Below are 22,667 nucleotides of genomic sequence, written 5' to 3' on the forward strand. Positions count from 1 at the left end.
CTTTATGCAAGCCAGAACTTCAGATGATATTTCTATGGTGCAGTTATGATTTTGGTTATTGAAAGTAGTGATAGACAGTGCTGTACCACACATGCAGAAGCAAACCTCAAAATGTTAAGACATGCTGCATCCCATTCAGATGTTTGTTACTTCTCATAGACAAGACAGAAAATAACAGTTTTAATCAGATTTAATTTTAATTGGTAAAATCTTCATTTGGAATCATTACTGTTCAGAGAAACAAAGAAAGAAAACCCCAAACAGAACCTGATCATACTGACTAGAAACCCTTTTCCTTGTGTACGCCTTCCACCACAGCCACGGTTCACGCACTTCTGCCTGAAAGCCGCTTCTGACTTCGACAGAATCCTAATAATAGCAAAAGTGTCTAACACAACCACCAACACTAATTAGAGCAAAAAGTGCAGCAAAAATAGTGCCCTTGTGCTCCTGGAAAGTCCATTTTGCATCCTGCTAAGAAGAATTCTAGCACTCTCCTGGAACTGAAAAGCGTAACAAAGTTTAACTTTTCAATACCAAGGCCTAATAATTCAGAACCAACTTCAAAGCACTAGTTTGTCCTCACACCCGTCAAATTTTGCAGAGTGAGAAACATCTTCAGTACGTGTCTTTGAGAAAGTAAAAAGTTGTTGATGACATTAGGCTTGAAAAAAGGGGTGCAGTATGACCAGGAATGCAGTGCAATGTAAGTTGACTTTGTATATCATACTACAGAAGAGATGAATAAAGAACAGAAATACTGCTTTTTTAAGACAAAGTACCTTCCTTGAACAAATGGAAGAACATTGAGTATATAAACCAGCTATGGTTAGAAATTCATAATTCCTTTCCCTCTGGCGGAAGACAAATTCCTTTTCTGTATAGATGCTTTTGCATTTTCAGACACATGTATGAGATCAACACATTTATTTGTCTTTGGTAAGGAGGCACAATAAAAACAAAAATTCAGGTTTTGCAAACATCATCAGATACCAACTAGAAGAAACAGGAAAAAATAAATACCCACCTAGCTTTGCCTCAGAAGTGTCCATCTCCCATTTGCTTTTCGGAATGTAACCCTAAATCATACACAGAGAGAAGCTCGGAGGATTAGAGAGAGACACACATGCATATCACTTTTGAACTGGAAACAGCATTATAATGGGACCTTAAGGTATTTCTTTCTGTAAGGCACAATTCTTGTTACCAGATGAAGGAAACAAATTACTCAGTATTTCAGAACTTCTGCATCCACTTCCCATTCAATGATTTTAGCAGCCCTTGCAAATCATTGAAAAAGTGCTGCCCTTTGCAAACAGAGAACTCTGGAATGAGTCTAACAGACACCAATGGCGCTGTGTGCACGGTTACTATGTGATATTATCCCAGGTGGCAAAGTTACTGCAACACAACTTATCACGCATAAAGAATATTCAAAGCTCTAAAACACAAATGAAAAGGTTACAGTGGTCACCAGTATTTACGAATATATTCCCACATCTACTACACACAAGCTTCACTGAATCCTTTTGAAGGGACATGCTGAGTTCCTGTACCAGTGGTTAGCCCACAACTACACAATATTCTATTTAATTAGTTTAAATGAGAGTATCTGCTGAAACATTTAATCATTTTTTATTTTAAAATAACCCTCTTAGTTCAATGATTCTTTTAAAACACTCTTCCCCTACAAATAATGTCATCATGGCCTTTAGGCAGTTTATTACTTGTCGATTAGCATAATGATATTAAATTTGGCAAAAAGGTATTTATTTAAGACAGGTTCTTGTTACGTTCTAATTTTAGACTCTTGGACAAGTAAATCCTTACTGAGCAACCCCGTATAACTCGTTTCAGCTCTTCAAATTTGGTATAAAAGTATGTTTCTCTACAATCACATAAAAAGCTCAGTGTAATGAAATGAAATCCTTGTCAGAATTTCATTATTTTAAAAATGTTTTTTAATAGAGGGTAAAAAACTGCTCTAGAAAATTTCAACAAGAAAACAAACAATCCACAGACCAGTTTTATCACACTAACTTCTTTTCTGCTCTATTTATTTGCCTCCACTGTGGTAAATACATGTGTGTACTTGTTAATCCTAAATCAGAGTGTACTGTTCCAGACAGCTTCACTGCTTGAGATTATGTCCAGCATTACTTTTCCAAAATCCTTGAAAGACCTTTTTTCTATCAAGCATATATCAGTGACTTCAGATTATCAGATCTCTGTATTTTATTGGTTTTAATCAAGTCTGTAATTAATACAAAGATGGCTTGTGCTGCAATATTTCCTTGTAGCAAATAAAAAACCTTCATGTATATATGTATATCTATACTTTTAAACCAAGTAGCCCATTAAAATTTGCCCAGAAAGTTTACACCACAGCTAGAAGCCTGTATTGAAGAAAGTGATGTGTGATACACTGGTGAGAACACTAAGTTAAATGCATCAATAATTCATACCATCAAGCACAGAAAAGCAAGAATTGTCTGAATGCTAGAAGCAACACCATGGGAGTTGATAATAGCAAGAAGAGTGACTTTGATGGTGTGAAATGGCCTACTGTGTGAGGAATCTGTAAAATTCTGGTCCTCAGATAGGATAAGAAAAAATTCAGACTTCATCCTTTGGTACAAGACTCCAATAAACAGGAAGTAACCAAAAATGTCTGAGATGAGCAAAGTCCTTTTTGTTGATGGAAATTTACTATTCCTCAGGAATGGCAGTTTAGAAAGCAGCTGAAATACCTGGTTGTGGGAACCAGGGTTTGACACATTCACCTCATCACGCATTGACCAGCTGCAGCTCCAGCACAGACCAAGAATCCTTTGGAAGCCTCCCATAGCCTTTTAGATACATACCTAAAACCACCAGCCTTCAGGGCAATTCTCTAACCATCATTTATCCAAGAAACCTAATCCCTCATCTTGGAAACACCTACTGACAAAGTCAGTGAACCTCAGCAGAGAAAGCATTCTTCTTCATAACTGTTGTCATATATTGTGACAGTCGAGGAGAGCTCTTCAGATATGTGAAAGGAAATAAGCTAAATTTATCTTTGCCCATTCTTCCCGTCCCTCACTTAAGTGTAATTCTTGGATAATCTGGAAGACAGCACTATAGCGTACTGCAACTTATAAATGTCTGTAAGAGGCATACTGCCACACTCCACTGATAATCCTGTTTGTGGCATATATGCACAGATTAGTAAAAAAATCAGTTAGGAACAACATGATTTAACATTAAAGTTCTCCTAGAGATTTTTAAGAAACAAGTGACTGGAAATGTGTGCATTAAGTTTGCACTGCTAAGAGTGGCAATGGGTTGGCATTTATAAAACTGAGATTCTCCCTCAGACATATTAACAAACATTTCATTAGAGATGGCTGATGTGTTTCCTACCAGTTCACTTTCTTCCTCTTCTGCTGTATCCTTCTTGTCTTCTTCTTTCTGGTCTTCAATATTTGCATCAAAATCCTCCATCTCCACCTGTTCCGAAGCGTAAGCACAGACTTACAAGGTGTTGCTTGAGTTCTAAGTATTAACTTTTTAGATTAATATCTAACATTAATAATAGAATAACTAGAAAATTCCAAGTTCAAATAGAAGAGAAGAAAAAAAAAGAAAACAATTCATCTTGGAAAGTATGATGATGCAATATATATGAATATTGTCTCCATTTTGGCTTCCCTCAGAAGTAGGCTCCCTTCTAGCTACAGAGTGTCAAACTGCATGGGAAAGTAGCAATTGTTTATTTTATTCCTTCACATGCATTCTTTGTGCTGCCAGTTGTCCTGGGTTCAGCAGTAGCAGTCATTTTTCTCCTTCTTAGTAGCTAGTGCAGTGCTATGTTTTCATTTTTTGGCCTGGGAACAGTGCTGATAACGCCGATGTTTTCAGTTGCTGCTCAAATGTTTGGTCTGACCAAGGACTTTCTGAGCCTCATGCTCTGCCAGGGAGGAGGGAAAGCTGGGAGGAAGCAGAGACAGGACACCTGACCCAAACTGACCAAAGAGGTATTCCATACCACAGCACGTCATGCCCAGGATGTAACCGAGAGTTACCCGGAAGGGCTGGGACTGCCGGATTGGACGAGGTATCGGTAGGTGCTTGGCTGGGGGGAATGGGGTGAGTTATTGGTCGGCTGGTGTTGAGGTGTTATATTCTTTCCTCTTATTATTCCTTTAGCATTATTATCATTGGTGGTAGCAGTAGTGGTTTGTGTGATACCTTAGTTACTAAACTGTTCTTATCTCAACCCGGGGGAGTTGCATTCTTTTCGATTCTCCTCTCCATCCCTCCAGGAGCAGGGGGAGGGCAAGAAGGGGGGGAGTGAGTGGACGGGCTTTGTGGTTGGGTTTAAACCACGACACCAGTATATGTAACAGCAAGATACTTCTCCTGCTTCCCACACAGTCACATTTCAAAACCTGGAATCTCAGAAAAGAATCTTAAGCTTTCCATTTACACATTGTTGGAATGGCCCTCCAACATCCCTAACAAGACTTTACCTTTGATATATTTAAATATTACAGCGAAGAATAATAAGCAGAGTTTAGCATAATAAAGAAAATGGATGCTTTAAGACATACATCTAACCTGCCCAATTAATATAACACCTTCTGAGATCCATGTCTCTGATGGGGATTCACAGAATCATAGAATAGTTAGGGTTGAAAAGGACCTCAAGATCATCCAGTTCCAACCCCCCTGCCATGGGCAGGGACACCTCACACTAAACCATCCCACCCAAGGCTTCATCCAATCTGGCCTTGAACACCGCCAGGGATTGAGCACTCACAACCTCCCTGGGCAACCCATTCCAGTGTCTCACCACCCTAACAGGAAAGAATTTCCTCCTTATATCCAATCTAAACTTCCCCTGTTTAAGTTTTAACCCGTTACCCCTTGTCCTGTCACTACAGTCCCTGATGAAGAGTCCTTCCCCAGCATCCCTATAGGCCCCCTTCAGATACTGGAAGGCTGCTATGAGGTCTCCACGCAGCCTTCTCTTCTCCAGGCTGAACAGCCCCAACTTCCTCAGCCTGTCTTCATACGGGAGGTGCTCCAGTCCCCTGATCATCCTTGTGGCCCTCCTCTGGACTTGTTCCAGCAGTTCCATGTCCTTTTTATGTTGAGGACACCAGAACTGCACACAATACTCCAGGTGAGGTCTCACAAGAGCAGAATAGAGGGGCAGGATCACCTCCTTTGACCTGCTGGTCACACTCCTTTTGATGCAGCCCAGGATACGGTTGGCTTTCTGGGCTGTGAGCGTGTGTATACTGCGGAATACCTAAAACTCTTCAAGTATATACAGTTCTTCATACAGTTAGTAATACCTTGATGCACAAAGTAAATCCCAAATCTGACCTTCTCTGAGTCTGCTTAAGAGCTGAGCCTTTTGCTGTTCTCTTAAATATTGCCATATTCCAACACATAGAATATGGAGATTCAAAAATAACCTGCTGTCATCATGACAAATTGCAAGAGTAAACTCTCTTCCTACTTCAGCAGTTCATCAGTTTCTATGGCTATGGCACGAGCTGTTCTGACAGCTACTTGCAGCTATGGTACATTCATGGTAACATATGATTAACATGCTAATTTATTCCCAGAGCTCCTGAAACATCTGCCAAAGAAGAATGCAACAATACAGAAAACTGACACACTGAAGACGCACATCACAGCAAACTCCAAATGGAATTAAATGGCAGCATACTTCTACAGCAAGTATCATCTTCTGCTACATATTATTTCTTTTTTCATTCTCTGCTACAGGTCCATGCTTCTCAAAGCAGGGACCAAGAGGAAGTCAGATCTATTCATTTACTTATTTTATCTAACTACTTCCTCAAATTATGATCCAATTAATCCCGTAACCTGGAAAAAAGTACTGAGCTTTATCTGAGAGAGCAAAGATCCTCTTTAATTGATACTAAACAGTTGCTAAGATCAAAGTGGCTTCAACTCTTGCTCAGATGCCTAATCCTGGGCTTCATAAAGGTGATAAAAAAATAACATGTACCTTCATATTTAGGTAATTAATAAGAATAATGGAATACACTTGTCTGACACACAGATTCTGGCTTTCTACAAAGCCAAGTATAACTGTCTTGTTGCGATCATATCTTTCACTGTTCTGTATTTTCTGTATGGTCACATCTGTATAATTTATAAATTTAACAAGCACAGAGATTCTCACCTCTTCAATAGCAGCATCCTGCAATAGAGAACGAATGTCAAGACGCATCATGTGACGTGGTGCTGCCTCCCAGTGATCAGACATCTAACAAGAAATAAACAAAACTGAAGCATCTCTAAAAATGTAACACGTTCAATGGACAATTTTGTTTCTGATCATGAACAAGATGTATGTGTACTTCAGTAATTTCAATCAATCCCATGAAATAACTACGAGCTCTTCTTAGAGGAAAAGTCTAATCATTTACGTAGTCTAAAGGAGGTTTGCAAACAACAGCGGGCCTGAAAGCACAATGAAACCTATCATTAATCCTATAACTCCATACGTATACAGTTACCCTGCTGATATCCTTTAGCTTGCGTCCATGAATATTCCTCTTGGAACATGTCTGGTTATCTGCACTCATTTCAGCTAAGTACACCTAGAGAGAGAAAACCAGTATTAGCTCTTTTTTTATTTACCCGGTGATACGGTCTGCAATTGTACATTCTAAGAGAGTTAAATCTGTAAATGCAGACTACAGAATTTTTTCCTGAATGTGGGAGGGACTCTGCATTCACAAGTTTAGAAATACCAGAATATGGGTGCTAGCAAGTTCAAATGCTTTTTAGGCTCCATTACCTCAAAACCCTTGGTTTTTGCAGCACTCCAGAACTGTTCAAAGTGTCGCACTCTATCATTGATAGCATCAAGGATTATGAAGGGGAAGAAGCCATCATCCAAGGTCTTTTTGAAAGTTTTAAACATGCTGGTACGATAGGTCTCTTCCATATCAGCTTCATATTCATACTCCATCACCTTTATCGAGGACAAAAACATTTAAGAAAGAGGACACCTATGTTCAACTGCTGAATGTCATAACCACCAAATACACTGGTATGAGAAAAATATCTTCTGGGTCAACTTTTCAGAATACTGCCCTTAGGTTACACTGAATTGCTCTGAAAAACAGGCCATCAACCTCTGCACCCATCCAGAGCCACGTACTGTAATTCTTACTGCCACTGTGTTCTTCCAGAATGTCTTATTTCTTTGTCAGATAAGCAAGCAAATTAAAAGTACCTTCTTTTTCACTTTTTTCCCTGTATCTGGGTCTCTCTCTTCTTTTTCCACTTCAGTGATAAAATAGTCATCCAGGCTGAGCACTCTTGGTGCAGGTCCTCCACACTCTACTTCTTTATCCTGGGAAGAAAGCAAAAAGAAAACATGAATTGTTGTTGAAATACTCCATTATGCTACAGAGGAACTTCAAAACACTTTAATAGAGGAGGGGACTCACAGGCCATATTAAGACGTGCATGTGAAATTCCAGACAAACAGAAAGAAAACAGCAGAGGAATCCCACATAAAAGACAAGCAGCACTACACAGTGGGTGGTTGTTTACATACCCTGATGAGTTTTGCGACATGTGTCTTTCCACTGCCAGGCAACCCTCTCATTATGATTACAATCTGAAAAACAGATCATGTTAAGAAGATAGGATACTGTGCTACACTGAACACAATGTCTTCTGCAAAAACTTCCTTCTAGAAAAATATGTGCTCTGGGCTCACACTTTTGCACACATATCTTGCCCTTCCTTATTTTATATGGTGTGTTGCAAAATCTCTGACTGTGTAAAGCCAAGTTTTTCCTCTGATACACCAAAATCCAAGTGAAGATCTCAGAAGAGTCTAAAAATATATTAATATTACTCACTAACAGGAACTTATTCTTAGCATTCCCAGGAAGTTTACACCTCCTGTGGATTCCTAACAGCTGTGCTACAACACCTAGGCATTTGCAGAAGAGCCACGAGAATTTCTCAAGCTTCCTCAAATGTAAGCTTGTTCTCAACATACTACACTCATGCACATTTTATAGAGACCCAATAGGAACTGATTGCTGCTTTCAGAATGCATACTCACCCTCTCTGGCCTGCTATCCCGTCCTGGTGGCTTCAAAATATCATCTACATTTTTAGATTCTGGCTTTCTTTCCACTCGTGGAGCAGGTGGTGGCTGACGGGGTATTGATGGAGCAGAAATAGGAATCCTTTCCTCAGGATAGTTTCTACGATCACCTTCAAATTCCAGTGTTTGGACAGAAGAGTTTTCTTAGTTCAGTAAAATAAAAAAATTAAGATGTTCATACCCAGTTGAGCTGATTTAAACAGACCTTCATTATTTTAGGATAAATTCACAGATTTCTATTCCAGATAATTCTAAAGTCTAATCTTGAGCCTATTGCAATTGAAACCATTTTTTAGCAGAGTAGATAACTGTTGCATTCCTGATCTCACCACCACTGACAAACAACACTACACGACACCACCCAGATAAATTTTCCTAAATTATATATTCTGACCAAAGAAATACTGCCAATGAACTAATCATCCCCCAATTAATCCTCACCTCTGCAAGTCTGTACTTATGCTAATATTCTAGCATGGGTTCAAGACTGAGAAACTGTACCTCCAAACACAGAAGGCCCATGATCATACGCTGGACGATCTGTCTTTCGCTCATATGGCGGTCTTTCAAAACCACCCCGCCTGGAGGAGGGATGGTCTTTCTTGTCACGGTAAGACTGAGTCCTTGAAGCTGTAGTGGGAAGGACCCTGCCAAAAGAATATTTTGCATGTTTCTGGAATTTCTGCTACAGATTCCAAAGAGAAGTGAACATGCACCTCAAATGCAAAATGGATAGCCTGATACTCAATACAGCCTCAACTGCATTCATTTCAACAGTGTTCTGAAACCATGTACCTATCATCTCGGGGATGCCGGTCTTTTTCAAATCTCTCTCGTTCATAATCCACAGAACCACGGTCTCTGTGTAATTCCCGCTCTCTCTTGAAATCCCGATGATCTGTGTTGGAATTACCTTGACGCTCAAAATAAGGTTCACGATCTCTTTCTCTGTTGTAACGACCTGGGTGCTCTGAAAGGAGAAACCCATGGAAATCCAAACTACTAAAATATACTCTATTTTTTCATAATTTCTAAAGGAAAAGCAACAAACAAAAGTGCGAGAAAAGTATACAGAAATATCTTATGTGAGGGCTAGAACTGACTCACTCAGCCATTGAATCTCTTTTCCAAACTGTAACAGACAACTATGCCATGCAATCCTATTTAAAAACCACAAAATGGAGTTTTTAAAGTGGCTAGGACATTGACTATACTACTCCTCTGAAATTCTTATGTGCCTCTGAAGAAAATAAAGTGGTTCTAATTTAAACAAGGGATACTTGGTTAAAAATATGTTTTTAGTGCCTTAAAACTTTTCTTAAGAGCTGTCTGAGAGCTAGCCAACTGCTCCATACCTTTTTGAAATGTCTGCCTCTCTGGTAGAGGTTCTGGACGCAGGGTTACCCTCTCCCCATATGGAATCTGTTCCACTTTACTGGTGGTTATATCTGGTTAAAAATAATAAAATAATTAGGATCTTAAAATACCCCTCTCCCATTTCCTTGCTGTTGTCATGAAAAGCAATCAGTCAATGGCATTAAAAGTGGCTGGAATAACTTACCAAAATTTCTTTTAATGGATAATGCCAAAACAGCTATACAGGAATACACACCACTATGGGTTTGGAAGTCTGAAGTGGATTTATCTGTAACTATGTGTATCTCTAACTACGTGTACCACTTCATCTTCAGAATGGAACTTCTGCTTTTTCAAATGAGTTCAGGTAGCATGCACAGCCAGAAAATTATAAATATTAAAATGCTCTGAAAGTTTAAAAAACTCACAGAAGTGCCATAATGTCAAGAATAGTAACTGTAAATTCCTAACAGTGATAATTTTCTAACAGCTTTTACTGAACCATCTACTTAATGGATTCAATATGGCTTCAATTCATGTTATGGTACCTTAGAGAGAGAAAAAAAGCTCTTCAAACAGTGATCTACTGTTTAAGGACTTTGCTAAGACATGATTTCACTCCTGTTAACTAAGAATGAGGGAAAGTAATTCTGTTTAAAAACTAGTGTTGAATTTTAGCTTTGATAAGCTTAGTACTAAAAATTAGAGCCCTTTGCTGTTTGTTTGTTAAATGCCTGTTTAGGGTGCACACCCTTCAGAAATACCAGGACTTTCTCTCACTCCCTGTCTAGAGGTACCTCACACCAATTAAACAGTATATAAATAAGGCAAACACAAGTCACATTCTGCTTCAAGTTACTAAATCATACCAAGAGCTGTAACAATTCAAAGTATCTTCCAGAACAGTTATTTCCATACTCAGCTACAAAGGGATTAAGGGAAAGTATCAGTGTCAATCTAAATATAACACATTGATGTAATCGCATCAGTTGGTGTTTATATTAGAGGCAGACATGAACTGAATGGTGCATAGCCACATGAAATAACTCATTATTACAGCACTGAAGAAAACATTAAACTCAAGGCTGGAGGTTACAGACTCTTTAGAACTGCATTGTTTCGCATTAGGCTGCAATGTATGCAGCCTACAGGTCAACTGCAGAATATTTACAGCTTGCTTTGTGTGGCACGTTCCTGTAGAAAGACACTAGGAGGACTACTAGCTCTCCGCTACAGATCAAACAAATACACTCACCTCGCCCATGGCCATAATCCACAGTTTGCTGAATTACAGGTGCTTTAGGAACTGGTGGAATAACTGGAGGAAGGGACACTGGTACAGCTGACGCAACAGAGGTGTGAACAGCAGGTACTTTCACAGGTGAGGAGACAGGTGGAGGCATCATTGACTCCTGTTTACATAACTCGTACTCCATATTTGCTCCTTTATCCTCGTTTGTGTCCCACAGTCCATGGAAAGAATCCTCATCCCAGCGTTCCTGTTCCATAGTAGAAGGTGATGGTTTTAAAGACTGACCATGACTTGGGGTTGTAGTTGGAGTAGAAACTGGAGCATGTGGCCTTGTCATAGGTGTAGCAGGCCTTGTCAGTGGGGCACTTGGTCTTGTCACAGGGGTGGGCTGTCTGAACAACACGGGAGGCTTTATAATTACAGCAGGAGAAGGTTTAATAGCTTGGGCTTCTATTGGTGCCTCTGAAGATAGCTGAGAGGAGACCTAGATGCAGAAAGCACTTTTAATGTAGATCTGTAAACTAACCTTCCCTCATCCTCTGTAAGTCAGTAAGCACAGTGGCAATCAGTAATCAAATCATAAGCATTTCCTAGTACCTCCATCAAGGTGCTGCAGGTAGGAGGACAGTATTTCAAGAACTGGTGGCCTGAAGTAATTTGGTGTTGTTCACTATGTGAAGGCTTAAATATTACTTATTTTCTCCTTCAAAATAACCTTACCAATTTAAGCTCCAGTAGGTGTATCTCAGTTTGGAAGTTTCTGTGGTTTTATTCCCAAAGACTCCTGCTGTCTGCAAAGATTCCTACTGTCTGTGGGGAGGCTGAAAAGGTCTGAATGCAGGGAGCTTGGTGAGGCACAAAAGGATTAATAAAGCCAGCTTCTTTCTGGAAGTCACTGGAAAAAATCCCAGATAGCAGAAACACCTGGAACCCCCTTAATGTAATCAAGATGAGATCACCATAAGAAATGGGGAGGTCTTGTGCAGTGGAACAAACCAAACCAAACCCTTCATGAATGAAACATGAAACCCCACGTGCTGTGTCACAAAAAGTCTTTTTAGCACCACAGCAGATGCCAAGTTACAAGCAGCCTTATTAGCCACATGGAACAAAATTTTCGGAATGGTTGTAGATACAAAGCTGAACTTTGTAATAGCAGTTCAAGCTCATACGAAACATGAAAGCAGAAATTCCAAGACAGATAAGAGTTGTTTGAAGAGCTCTAGGCAGATGGGGGAAGCAGTCTGAGACAGAAAATAGAGTAAAGTCACTTCCTAAAGGCATCAGCCTACCTGTACTTTCTGGTAGCAAATCTGTTCCATTATTTTACCTTATAGTCACTGTAAACAAGGAAGAGGATATGGGCTAAAAGAAAACTTGCAGTGTCTCAGTCACTACATAACACTTCTCTCAAGTGAGGGGGAAAACAAAGCTTGGACTGGCTAAACGTCAGACTTGGAGGTCATAATGTCTAAATTTATTGGTATGGTACCAGCAACTTTGGAGTTAAGATGTGATGAAGAATAAAACCAGCATCAACTCAGGTATCTCCTTCAACATACATTCAACAAAATTGTTTATTTGTTCTAGGAGGGATTTATAAACCCGAGTTAACACGACTACAGAAGTTAATTTTGTTTCTGACTGGGTATGAAATACCAAAAAACCCAAATATAAGCAGCTGAGAAGAGTTCCCAGAACCAACCAGGAGATTAATCAGCAGAGGAATAACTTGCATTGCAACAGGAGATGGAGTCATAGAAGTATGTAAATGTAAGCTTCCATGCACTACAAAGGGTAATGGGAATTCCCAATAAAGACAGCAAACAGAAAGCTAATGCCCACTTACTCCGAAGTATCTGTTTCTGATAGACCTATCCTCAAGTTTCTTTAACTCCAAAGACAAGAGAGCTCTTACAGTAGTAAAAGCAGAGCAAGATATCAGAACTTAGGCAAGGAACAGGAGGGTCTTCTCATGAGCCTTATGCCTGTGTTTTGGAAGAGCTCACCTCTCCTTGCACATCATCCCATAGCAACCTAGGCTGCTGAACCTCATGTGCTACTGTCCCCAGTGGGTAATGCTCAGAAGACATCATGGACTGAAAGAGTAGAAAAGGCTTTGGAAAATCTAAAGAAACTAAGAAATTGCTTTGCCTCAACAGAAGATTGATGAGATTGTAAGGGCTGTTGGACATGCATTCCACAGAGAAGTTTGACCATCAGAGCGCAGAACTAATCTGACGTATACATTAATAGGAATTACTACCAGCATGTTATAAGTTAACATAAGATTAATTTACCTGAAAGGTACCTGGCCTTGTGCTTGTATTCTGTGATCTTGGAGAGTCCTGTGTGGAAATGTCAGGCTTAAATTCTTTCAACTTCTGTAGCTGTTCTTTCTGCTCTCTGCACATGAATTACAAGAAAGTGTTATCGGTCTGTAGCTTAAATGAAAAACTAAAGATACCAGCACTCACGGTGAAACCCACATATTATACTAGCACCAGGGGCCAAGTCCGAAGAAGAAAAGTGCACAGCAGGTTTTACATGGTCAACACTATGATTCAGAAATCACTGTTTCGTATCCACCTAATCACAGAGGCTGCGTTTAGTGTATTAGCTGCATCCTTTTTTGATCATAAGTTTCCTGAGACATGCAGTTATGCTATTATGCTTGGCCAGAACCACTCCACTTCGACAGTAAAGAGCAAAGCTGGGTTTTTAGCTTCTGCCAACACCTTCTGCAAACAAGAAGCCCATTGGAAACGTGTGCATAGTGGCTCAGTGACTTGCTTTGGTTCACACGCTAACAGGATTGAGGCCAACAAAGTGTAACAGAGATTCCAATATTTAAAAAAACCCAACAAACCAGTGATTTTAACTTTTGTTTCCTTGTTTGATATATCAAAATGCTATTTAATACACAACCAATACATAGTCTATGGACCAGCAGTGAACAGGACAACCACTCAATTACAAAGTTGTATTCAATATGATTTCCTTTCAGTTTTTGTTTGCATGTTTTTTATCTATTTTTTTTTACTGCTGCTAACTCTTTGTTCATATTAATTGTGTGTATTAAAGTAGTTCCCAAAGAACAACTAAGAATGCTATCCCTCTGCACTAGGCACAACATCCTGACTTGCAATGCATCTGGTTCAGTGTCTAGTGCAAGGGGAACTCTGCTTATAGAAAGGGAACCCAAGTGTTGTGTTAATACAAAGAGTAAACCGAGCAATTGCTAGCACTTGTCTTCTTCACACCTGGCTTAGAAAAAAAATATACCAGATGACAAATACAGAACAGCATACAGGTCAGAGTATGCTGGTTTATACACAGTAAAAGCAAAGTCAGACGAGGGCTTTACTTTAGGAGATGAAAGCAATCGTGTCGCACTACTGGTATAACTCCTCATAAGCAAATGATTTGTGATTCTCCTAACAGTCTCCTTAAAGTTGTTGCTACTCTTCAGACTGAGGTCATCTGCTTATAAGAACCTCATGAGAAGTACCAATGTAATTAATTTTTAGATTATTCAAATAAATTAAGATACTCAAAATCAGTATCAGCAGTATCATGGTTCTATTTCCCCTTTTTACTGACTTAGCAAGGGGTATATGTATCTACTTTCTTAGATAAGATGTTTTAGTTCCAGTGTTTCAATGCAAATTATTCACTTAGGTAGTAACTCCCAAACTATGGTCTTTAAGATAAGTCCGTAAGTCCCTAAGTCCACTGGCTTGCAGTCAGTCACATTAAAGAGCAAAACATGTTCGGCAACCTGAGGCAATGCGAAAGTGAGGAAGCTGAAAATGCTCTGTTGATCCAAACTTTTGGCAAATACTGCTTTATCACACAGATTTCACAGTTGCTAACTGTACTAACAGTACACCTGTTGAATTAATCTAATTGCACTGAAAGATCAAATTATTCAGAATAGAAGTTCTCCCTTTTAAAAATTGTTTTCCTTGCATTTTGGCTTGCAACTAAGGCCTTCCACATGGGGCAGACGCTTAACAGCTGTCTTATGAGTGTAAAAAACAGCTTCAGGAAAAGTGCAAAATATATCTGTATGTTTCGACTTTGTTTAATGCAAATGTAATAATGACAACCAAACATTCCTTTTAATTGCCCACTATTTTAGCATAAGATCTTGTTTATTAAATTAAAGCCCTGTCTTTACTAGGCACCAATCCTTAGCTCTCTCTCAGTAATTCATGTATAAAATGAACCACATGAACCTCTGACTCTAAAATGTTTCCTCTTTTTCCCAGAATTTCCTCTGGAAAAATCTCATTCACTGAAAATAAAGAAACTCATCTCTTTTTTCTTTTTTTTTTTTTTCCCTATGTGTGGATTGGGTTTTTGTGTTTGTTTGATGGTTTTTCTTGTGGCTTGTTTGCGGGTTTTTGGTTTGGTGATTTTTTCTCCAAATACATTTAACGCACCTAAACCCATGCAACAAATCATGTAGGTAACATTTGGATAGATAGTATATGCTCCCTTAATTCTAATATTACTAAATTTACTGAGCCTGGGAATGTTTCTGATTTTTAAGAGGATATTCTATTACTTATTCTGACATAAACACCAACTAAAGCCTTAGGGAGTCTGGCAGCTGCTTTCTAAAAGCAGGTTTTGGTGAACTCTTGCATTTATATCTTTCTGATTGTTACCACTGCTGTTCTTGATGATCCTCAGAACTAAGATCAGCCAAACTTGACAAAACTGATGATGCTGGATTTCAAACGAGGGGCCATTGTAAAAAGAAAAAACTCACATATGCTTTAATTAAAAAGTAAGCAGTATCCAAAAGTTAAACAGGTCCCATTGTGTGAATTAAGAATCACATTAATGCAGATCTTGACAGATAAGTATTAAAAGCAACTACCAGTGAGCTCATCTGACAGTAATAAAAAGGTTGAAAAGCAATTATCAACAAGCTCATTTGAGGATAACAAAAAGATTTCTCAAGTGAAGGGACAGATTCTTCCCAGAAAGTAACAAACAGGGAACACCATACTCACAGGGAAAGGGACAACCACCTATTTAAGAAAAAAACCAGTCCATCCACAAAAGCTGTGAGGGAGTTACTCCAAATAACTTGTTCCACATGAGCTCCTACTATCTATCATGCAGCGGTAAAAAGAAATGAAGCCATTACAGTGTAAATAAAGGAATGAGTTAGGAAAGAAGCACCATCTCCACAGAATGGGATTCCCATATGAAGCAGCAGAACCAGGCAACTCACCGAAGCATTTTGAGCTCTTGAGCAGCCTTCAGAATTATCTCGTGCTGTCTTTGGCTAAGTACCATCACTCCTCCCAACGACTGGTCAGAGTCCAGGTTTGAATCCGCTCCCAGCATATCAGAGGAATGTGAAGTTGGAGGAAGGGATGAATCTGAGTGATCATCCAAAGACCGCAGTCTGTCTCCATCATCTGGATACCACCTATCTGACAGCCGTTCTCTCTCCCAATCAGTCCTTTCAGAAACGTAGTCTTGCTTCTCCCGCCATGTGTCATATCTCTCCGGATATTCTCGAATCCTCAGCTCTCCCCTTTCTCGAAGGTCTCTGTCATAATGATCTCTGCTCCTATCCTCCCTCCACCTATCTTCACGGTATCTGTCCAGGGGTGGAAGAGGTGGTAATGGTGGTAGAGGGGGGATATCCATGTCCCGATTCCCCATTTCTCTGTCATCCATAGGTCTCATGTCCCAGTCTCTATCCCATTCTCTGTCTACATCTTGTTCATAAATATCTGAAGATCTTCCAGTCCTATCTAGATCTCTCTCTAGTTCCCTCTCTCTTGGCCTTTTCCAGTCATCCCACCATGAATCTCGTCTGTCACGATCGGATGATAAAGGAGGTAGTGGTGGTAGAGGAGACAGTGGAGGCAATGAGTGGTGGGACTGCAACCTGTCATCTCTGTCATATGCATCTACAGAATCATCTTGATAATCAGAGTTGTGATCTCTCCAGTATCGTTCTCTTTCCCAGTCATCCAATTGCTCGTGCTCCAAAGAAGGGTCATCTTGACCGTCTAAAGGAAATTCCTCCTGCATTCTGTCATCTTCATGACCCCAAGAACCCCCGAGTGTCTCATCTCGATGGTATGGAGGCAATTTGTCAGGGTCATCTCCTAGGTGAATGGGTTTACCCATGTTGCCTGTTTCAGATCTTCCTGCTTCCCTCTCGCGGCTACCTGCTCTCCTGATGGGACCCCTCTCGTGGCTACCTACCTGCCTGACTGGGCCCCTCTCATGGCTACCTGCCCGCCTCATTGGGACCCTCTCTCGGCTGCCACCCCGCCTGACGGGGACCCTTTCCCTGCTACCTGCCCGCCGCATGGGCTCCCTCTCCCGGCTACCTGCCCGCCGCATGGGCTCTCTCTCCCGGCTACCTGCCCGCCTGACCAAGCCTCTCTCCCGGCTACCTGCCCGTCCCCTGTCCCGGCTTCCTGGCCGACCAGGTAACTCTCTGTCTCGGCTAGAGAACACCCTCTCATGGCTATCAGACCGTCCACTCAGGCCCCTCTCTCGGCTGCCAGACTGCCCATCTGGCATCCTCTCCCTGCTGCCTGACCGCCTATCTGGCATCCTCTCCCTGCTGCCTGCCCTCCTGAACATCCCCCTGCCACGGATGGATGCTTGCCTAGCTTGCCCTCTGCCTCTGTACACATATCCTCTGCCACGGCCATCATCCATTCTGCCCATTCCCCGGCCATGGCCATCATCCATCCTGCCCATTCCCCAACCATCCATCCTTCCCATCCCTCGGCCACCATCCATCCTTCCCATTCCTCGTCCACCTCGTCCACGGCCCATTCCCCAGCCACGGCCATCCCCCTGCCCTCTGCCACGGCCATCGTCCAGTCTGCCCTGGCCCCTGCCTCTGTTTACTGGTCCCTTCCCTCTATCTTCATGCATAAATGGCCCTTTGCCCCGGTTTTCTGGTCCAGGTGGACCCTGGGTGCTATCTGAAGCAATCAGCTGGCCATCTGGTGAATCCAAATCTTGATTTCCTGTTACAGGGGTAACTGCACCACCTGTTCTTGCAATACCTGATTGCAAAGCTACAGGGTTACTAGAAAGGGATGGTGATTTCTGGTTCTGAATAGGTGGAGTAGGTGCTTTGGACTCTTCTGCTTGCTGGTTAGGATCATGTGAACTCCACGTCCACTTTTTAGGAGGGTCTGAAACAGTTTCTTTGACTTCAGGTTTGGATGGCTCCTGTTGAGTATTTGTCGGGTCCTCATCTGGCTCGACAGGACCTGCGCTCTGTGCATCAGAAGTAGTCTGCGTTCTGCTTACAGTCTGCTGATTTCCAGCTACATCTGTAAAAGGTTCTTTGTTTTCTGACTGTGAATCTGTCTGTGACTGCTGCTGCTGCTGTCCCAAATGAGGCCTGGGCCCCATCCACCGTGAACCACCAGGTCGGGAACCATGTCCATGTGATGAATTGGTTGAAGTATAAAATTGTGCTGCTGGTCCTCGTGGGATACTCCCCCATCTACTTGAAGACTGTCCATCTGTATTCTGTCTGTCAAAACGCGACCTGTATCCTTCTGAGCGCTGGGAGTCAAAACGAGGCCCTCTCTGTCTTGAGCCTTCAAATTTGTCATACCCTCTTCCTCGAGGTCCATCAAATCTATAGACAACATAATGGCAATTTTATTCAAATGGACATGTCAAATTAAAATCCTCTAAAAGAGAATTTCACACACATGCCTAAGTCACTTCTAACTGATGAATTCTAGTGTGCCTTAGGACCACTCCCTACTGAACCAGTGCAGAAGGACAGAGACATGTTCTTCATTCAATATTGTCCACTGAAGACCAGTTTTAAGTCACTTGCAGATTAAGTAAACCTAAAAGGAAATTTGGCTTAAATCTCTCAGGACTGAAACTTGACTGACAAAGATGGCAAACTCATTTGAAAAAAGCTTTCAACTTTTGTTTAATGGAACAATCAACAATTCTTGTTGACCTTTCATTTTGATAGTATCCAAAAAGCCTACCTACCTATGGTGATGAATGACATCTAGAAAAAACCTTTAAACACAGATCCTTTAAGAAAGGGCAACAAACTATGATATCACCCAGTTCCATGAAAGATAACATGCCTAAACAAATTGTATTCACATTGCATCACTTTTAAAATTCCTTTTGAGAACACCTACAACTGTTATTGTTTGAATATCAGGAAACAGGTCAGGCAAACTAACAAAGAACAATCCATGCAATCGTATTTAGCAAGGCTGATCTAGTAAAAAAAACAATCTTTAAGCATATGCTCAAATACTAACATACATAATAGACCAGAACTAAACAAATTACACAAAATAGTAACCCCTGTCTGAAGTCAAGTTGCTTGGATAATTGAGTTTCATAGTTGTGTCTCACTGGTTGGGCTTCTATAAGTACATCAGCCAGAAAATGAAGTTCAAAGAAAGCATGCCTCACCCTCGATGAACACAACAGGCACACTGGCAACAATGACAAGAAGGCTGAGGTATTCAACCACTTTTTTTTGCCTCAGTCTTCACTGGCAACCTCTCTTCCCCTACCTCATGAATGGATGGACCACAAGACAGGGACTGGGGGAGCAAAGTCCCTCTCACTGTAAGCAAAGATCAGGTTCATGACCATCTGAGAACCTGAACATCCATATGTCTACAGGATCTGAGGGGATGCATCCCAGAGACCTGAGGGAATTGGCTGATGTAGTAGCCAAGCTGCTCACCATGATATCTGAAAAGTCATGGCACTCAGGTAAAGTCCCCAGCCAATGACTGGAAAAGAGGAAATATTGCACCCATTTTTAAAAATGGAGAAAAGGAAGACCTGAGGAACTACTGACCTGTCAGTCTCACCTCTGTGTCTGGGAAGATCCTCAAAGAAGCTAAGCTAAGGGACATGGAGGACAAGAGAGGTGATCTGAGACAACCAGCATGGCTTCGCAAAGGGGAAGTCTTGCCTGGCCAACCTAGTGGCCTTCCATGATGGCATGACTACATCAGTGGACAAGGGAAGAGTTACAGATGTCACCTATCTGAACTTCTGTAAAGCCTTGGATATGGTCCACCATAACATCCTTCTCTTTGAATTGGAAAGATATGGATTTGATGGATAGGACTGTTTGGTGGATGAGGAATTGGCTGAATGGTTGTATCCACAGGGTAGCAGTGAATGGCTCAATGTCCAGATGGAGATTGGTGCCAAGTGGTATTCCTTCAGGGTCTGTATTAGGACCAGTACTGTTCAATAAGTTCACTGATTACATGAGACAGTGGATTGAGTGCACCCTCAGAAAATGTGCCAATGACACCAAGCTGACTGGTGCAGTTGACATACCTGAAGGATGAGATGTCACCCAGAAAGACCTGGACAGGCTTGAGAAGTAGGCCCATGCGTACCTCATGAGGTACAAGGCCAAGTGCAAGGCAAGGCCAAGTCCTGCACTTGGGTTGGGGCAACTCCTGGATCAATACAAGCTGGCAGATGAAGGAATTGAAAGCAGCCCTGTAGAGAAGGATTTGGGGGATGCTGGTGGATGAAAAGAGGGACATGAGCTAGCAGTGTGCACTCATAACTTAGAAAGCCAATCCATATCATGGGCTGCATCAGAAGAAGCGTGACCAGCAAGTCAAGGGAGGAGATTCTCCCCCTCTACTCCGCTCTGGTGAGACCCCACCTGGAGTACTGCATCCAGATCAGGAGTCCTCAGTACAGTAAAGATACGGACCTGTTTCAGCAGGTCCAGAGGAGGGCCACGAAGATGACAAGATAGATGGAGCACCTCTCCTATGAGAAGAGAAAGCTCTGGAGTGACCTTGCTGCGGCTTTTCAATATTTAAAGAGGGGGAGCTACAAGAAAGCTGGTAACAGACTTCTTAGTATGTCTTCTTGAGATAGGACAAGGGGTAATGGTTTTAAACTAAATGAGGAGAGATTCATACTATATAAAAGGAAGAAATTTTTTACAATCAGGGTGGTAAAATACCAGACCAGATTACCCAGAGAGGTGGTAGATGTGCCACCCCTGGAAACAGTCAAGTCAGGTTGGGATGGGGCTCTGAGCAACCTCATCCAGATGAAGATGTCCGTACTTACTGCAAGGAGGGGTTTGACTAGATGACCTTTGAAAGACCCTTCCATCTCAAACTATTGTATCATTCTATGGATACAGCATCCTCATAGATAAGCTAAAGAAGTGTGGGCTTGACGATCAAGTAGTGAGGTGGATCGAGAACTGGTTGAAAGGAAGAAGGCAGAGAGTTGTGGTCAATGGCGCAGAATCTAGCTGGAGGTCTGTGACTAGTGGAGTTCCTCAGGGGTCGGTGCTGGGACCGGTGCTGTTTAATATTTTCATCAATGACCTGGATGAGGGAACTGAGTGCACCCTCAGCAAGTTTGCTGATGACACAAAACTGGGAGGAGTGGCTGACACACCAGAGGACTGTGCTGCCATTCAGCGAGACCTGGACAGGCTGGAGAGTTGGGCGGGGAGAAACTTGATGAAATTTAACAAGGGCAAGTGTAGAGTCTTGCATCTGGGGAAGAACAACCCCATGTACCAGTACAGGTTGGGGGTTGACCTGCTGGAAAGTAGTGAAGGGGAAAGGGACCTGGGGGTCCTGGTGGATAGGAGGATGACCATGAGCCAGCAATGTGCTCTTGTGGCCAAGAAGGCAAATGGCATCTTAGGGTGCATTAGAAAGGGAGTGGTTAGTAGGTCAAGAGAGGTTCTCCTCCCCCTCTACTCAGCCTTGGTGAGGCCGCATCTGGAATATTGCGTCCAGTTCTGGGCCCCTCTGTTCAAGAAGGACAGGGAATTGCTTGAAGGAGTCCAGCGCAGAGCCACAAAGATGATTAAGGGAGTGGAACATCTCCCTTATGAGGAGAGGCTGAGGGAGCTGGGTCTCTTTAGCTTGGAGAAGAGGAGACTGAGGGGTGACCTCATCAATGTTTACAAATATGTAAAGGGTAGGTGCCAGGATGATGGAGCTAGGCTTTTTTCAGTGATATCCAGTGATAGGACAAGGGGCAATGGGTGTAAACTGGAGCATAGGAAGTTCCACGTTAACATCAGGAAGAACTTCTTTACTGTAAGAGTGACAGAGCACTGGAACAGGTTGCCCAGGGGGGTTGTGGAGTCTCCTATACTGGAGATATTCAAGGCCCGCCTGGACAAGTTCCTGTGTGATGTACTGTAGGTTACCCTGCTCTTGCAGGGGGGTTGGACTAGATGATCTTTTTAGGTCCCTTCCAACCCTTGGGATTCTGTGATTCTGTGATTCACTACCACCTAGTTAGCAACAGGGGTTGACTTGTTGCAGAATTTACTGTTTCAATGAGCAATTTATGAAACAGGATCATTTATACAACCTCAAATAATTTTAATAATCCTGATAAGTTATCACAGTAAACTCCCTTTTTGTGGGGTGGGAGCACGTCAAGATGAACAGGAAGAAAATAAAGAAGAAATTACCAACTGCAGTGGCAAGAATACTTACACTGGAAGGATCGGCCTTTACAGGGAAGGTATAGCTAGAAGGTTATGCGTAAGACACACTTCATCCCCAAAACTCTGAAAATTAGTTTAAGCCAGTTCTTCAGAATTTCTTGAGAAAAGTTAATTGCTGAAAAGAGGTAAAGGGTGTGTGTGTCTTTTTATAGGTCTAGTCATTACCTGCTACTTTTTAGCTGGGATGGCAGCGTGTAACACACAACATTTTTACCTTATCCCAAGTTCAGTTAAAAATTTGTTAGGTTTCTCTGTTCTGCTAACTACACTGAGAAGAGACTGAAAACAGATTTTTGGGAAATCCTTGATAAAACCCTACAATGGTCATGCAAGCACAATATAGGAATGTACAAAGGTCACAGTTTTAA

General features: G+C 41.6%; 1 protein-coding gene across 8 annotated transcripts in view; it reads right to left on the minus strand.

The window, feature by feature from the left end:
• YLPM1 (YLP motif containing 1) overlaps window positions 1-22,667 on the minus strand; it is a 51,465-nt gene that overhangs the window by 16,241 nt on the left and 12,557 nt on the right. For 4 of the 8 annotated variants that reach the window (XM_065686124.1, XM_065686132.1, XM_065686127.1 and 1 more), the window contains 14 exons: window positions 16,021-18,420; window positions 13,070-13,175; window positions 10,773-11,253; window positions 9,517-9,609; window positions 8,957-9,131; window positions 8,663-8,808; window positions 8,117-8,304; window positions 7,598-7,660; window positions 7,271-7,390; window positions 6,830-7,006; window positions 6,546-6,629; window positions 6,209-6,292; window positions 3,406-3,492; window positions 1,028-1,079 (listed from right to left, as the gene is read on the minus strand). In XM_065686124.1, coding sequence (XP_065542196.1) covers window positions 1,028-1,079; window positions 3,406-3,492; window positions 6,209-6,292; window positions 6,546-6,629; window positions 6,830-7,006; window positions 7,271-7,390; window positions 7,598-7,660; window positions 8,117-8,304; window positions 8,663-8,808; window positions 8,957-9,131; window positions 9,517-9,609; window positions 10,773-11,253; window positions 13,070-13,175; window positions 16,021-18,420 — 4,256 coding nt within the window. The remainder of the gene's footprint in view (window positions 1-1,027; window positions 1,080-3,405; window positions 3,493-6,208; window positions 6,293-6,545; window positions 6,630-6,829; window positions 7,007-7,270; window positions 7,391-7,597; window positions 7,661-8,116; window positions 8,305-8,662; window positions 8,809-8,956; window positions 9,132-9,516; window positions 9,610-10,772; window positions 11,254-13,069; window positions 13,176-16,020; window positions 18,421-22,667) is intronic. The other 4 variants (XM_065686130.1, XM_065686126.1, XM_065686128.1 and 1 more) reach the window with 3 other exon arrangements.

This window comes from Lathamus discolor, chromosome 6 (assembly GCF_037157495.1).
Source record: "Lathamus discolor isolate bLatDis1 chromosome 6, bLatDis1.hap1, whole genome shotgun sequence".
In the NCBI taxonomy this organism is placed as follows: Eukaryota; Metazoa; Chordata; class Aves; order Psittaciformes; family Psittacidae; genus Lathamus; species Lathamus discolor.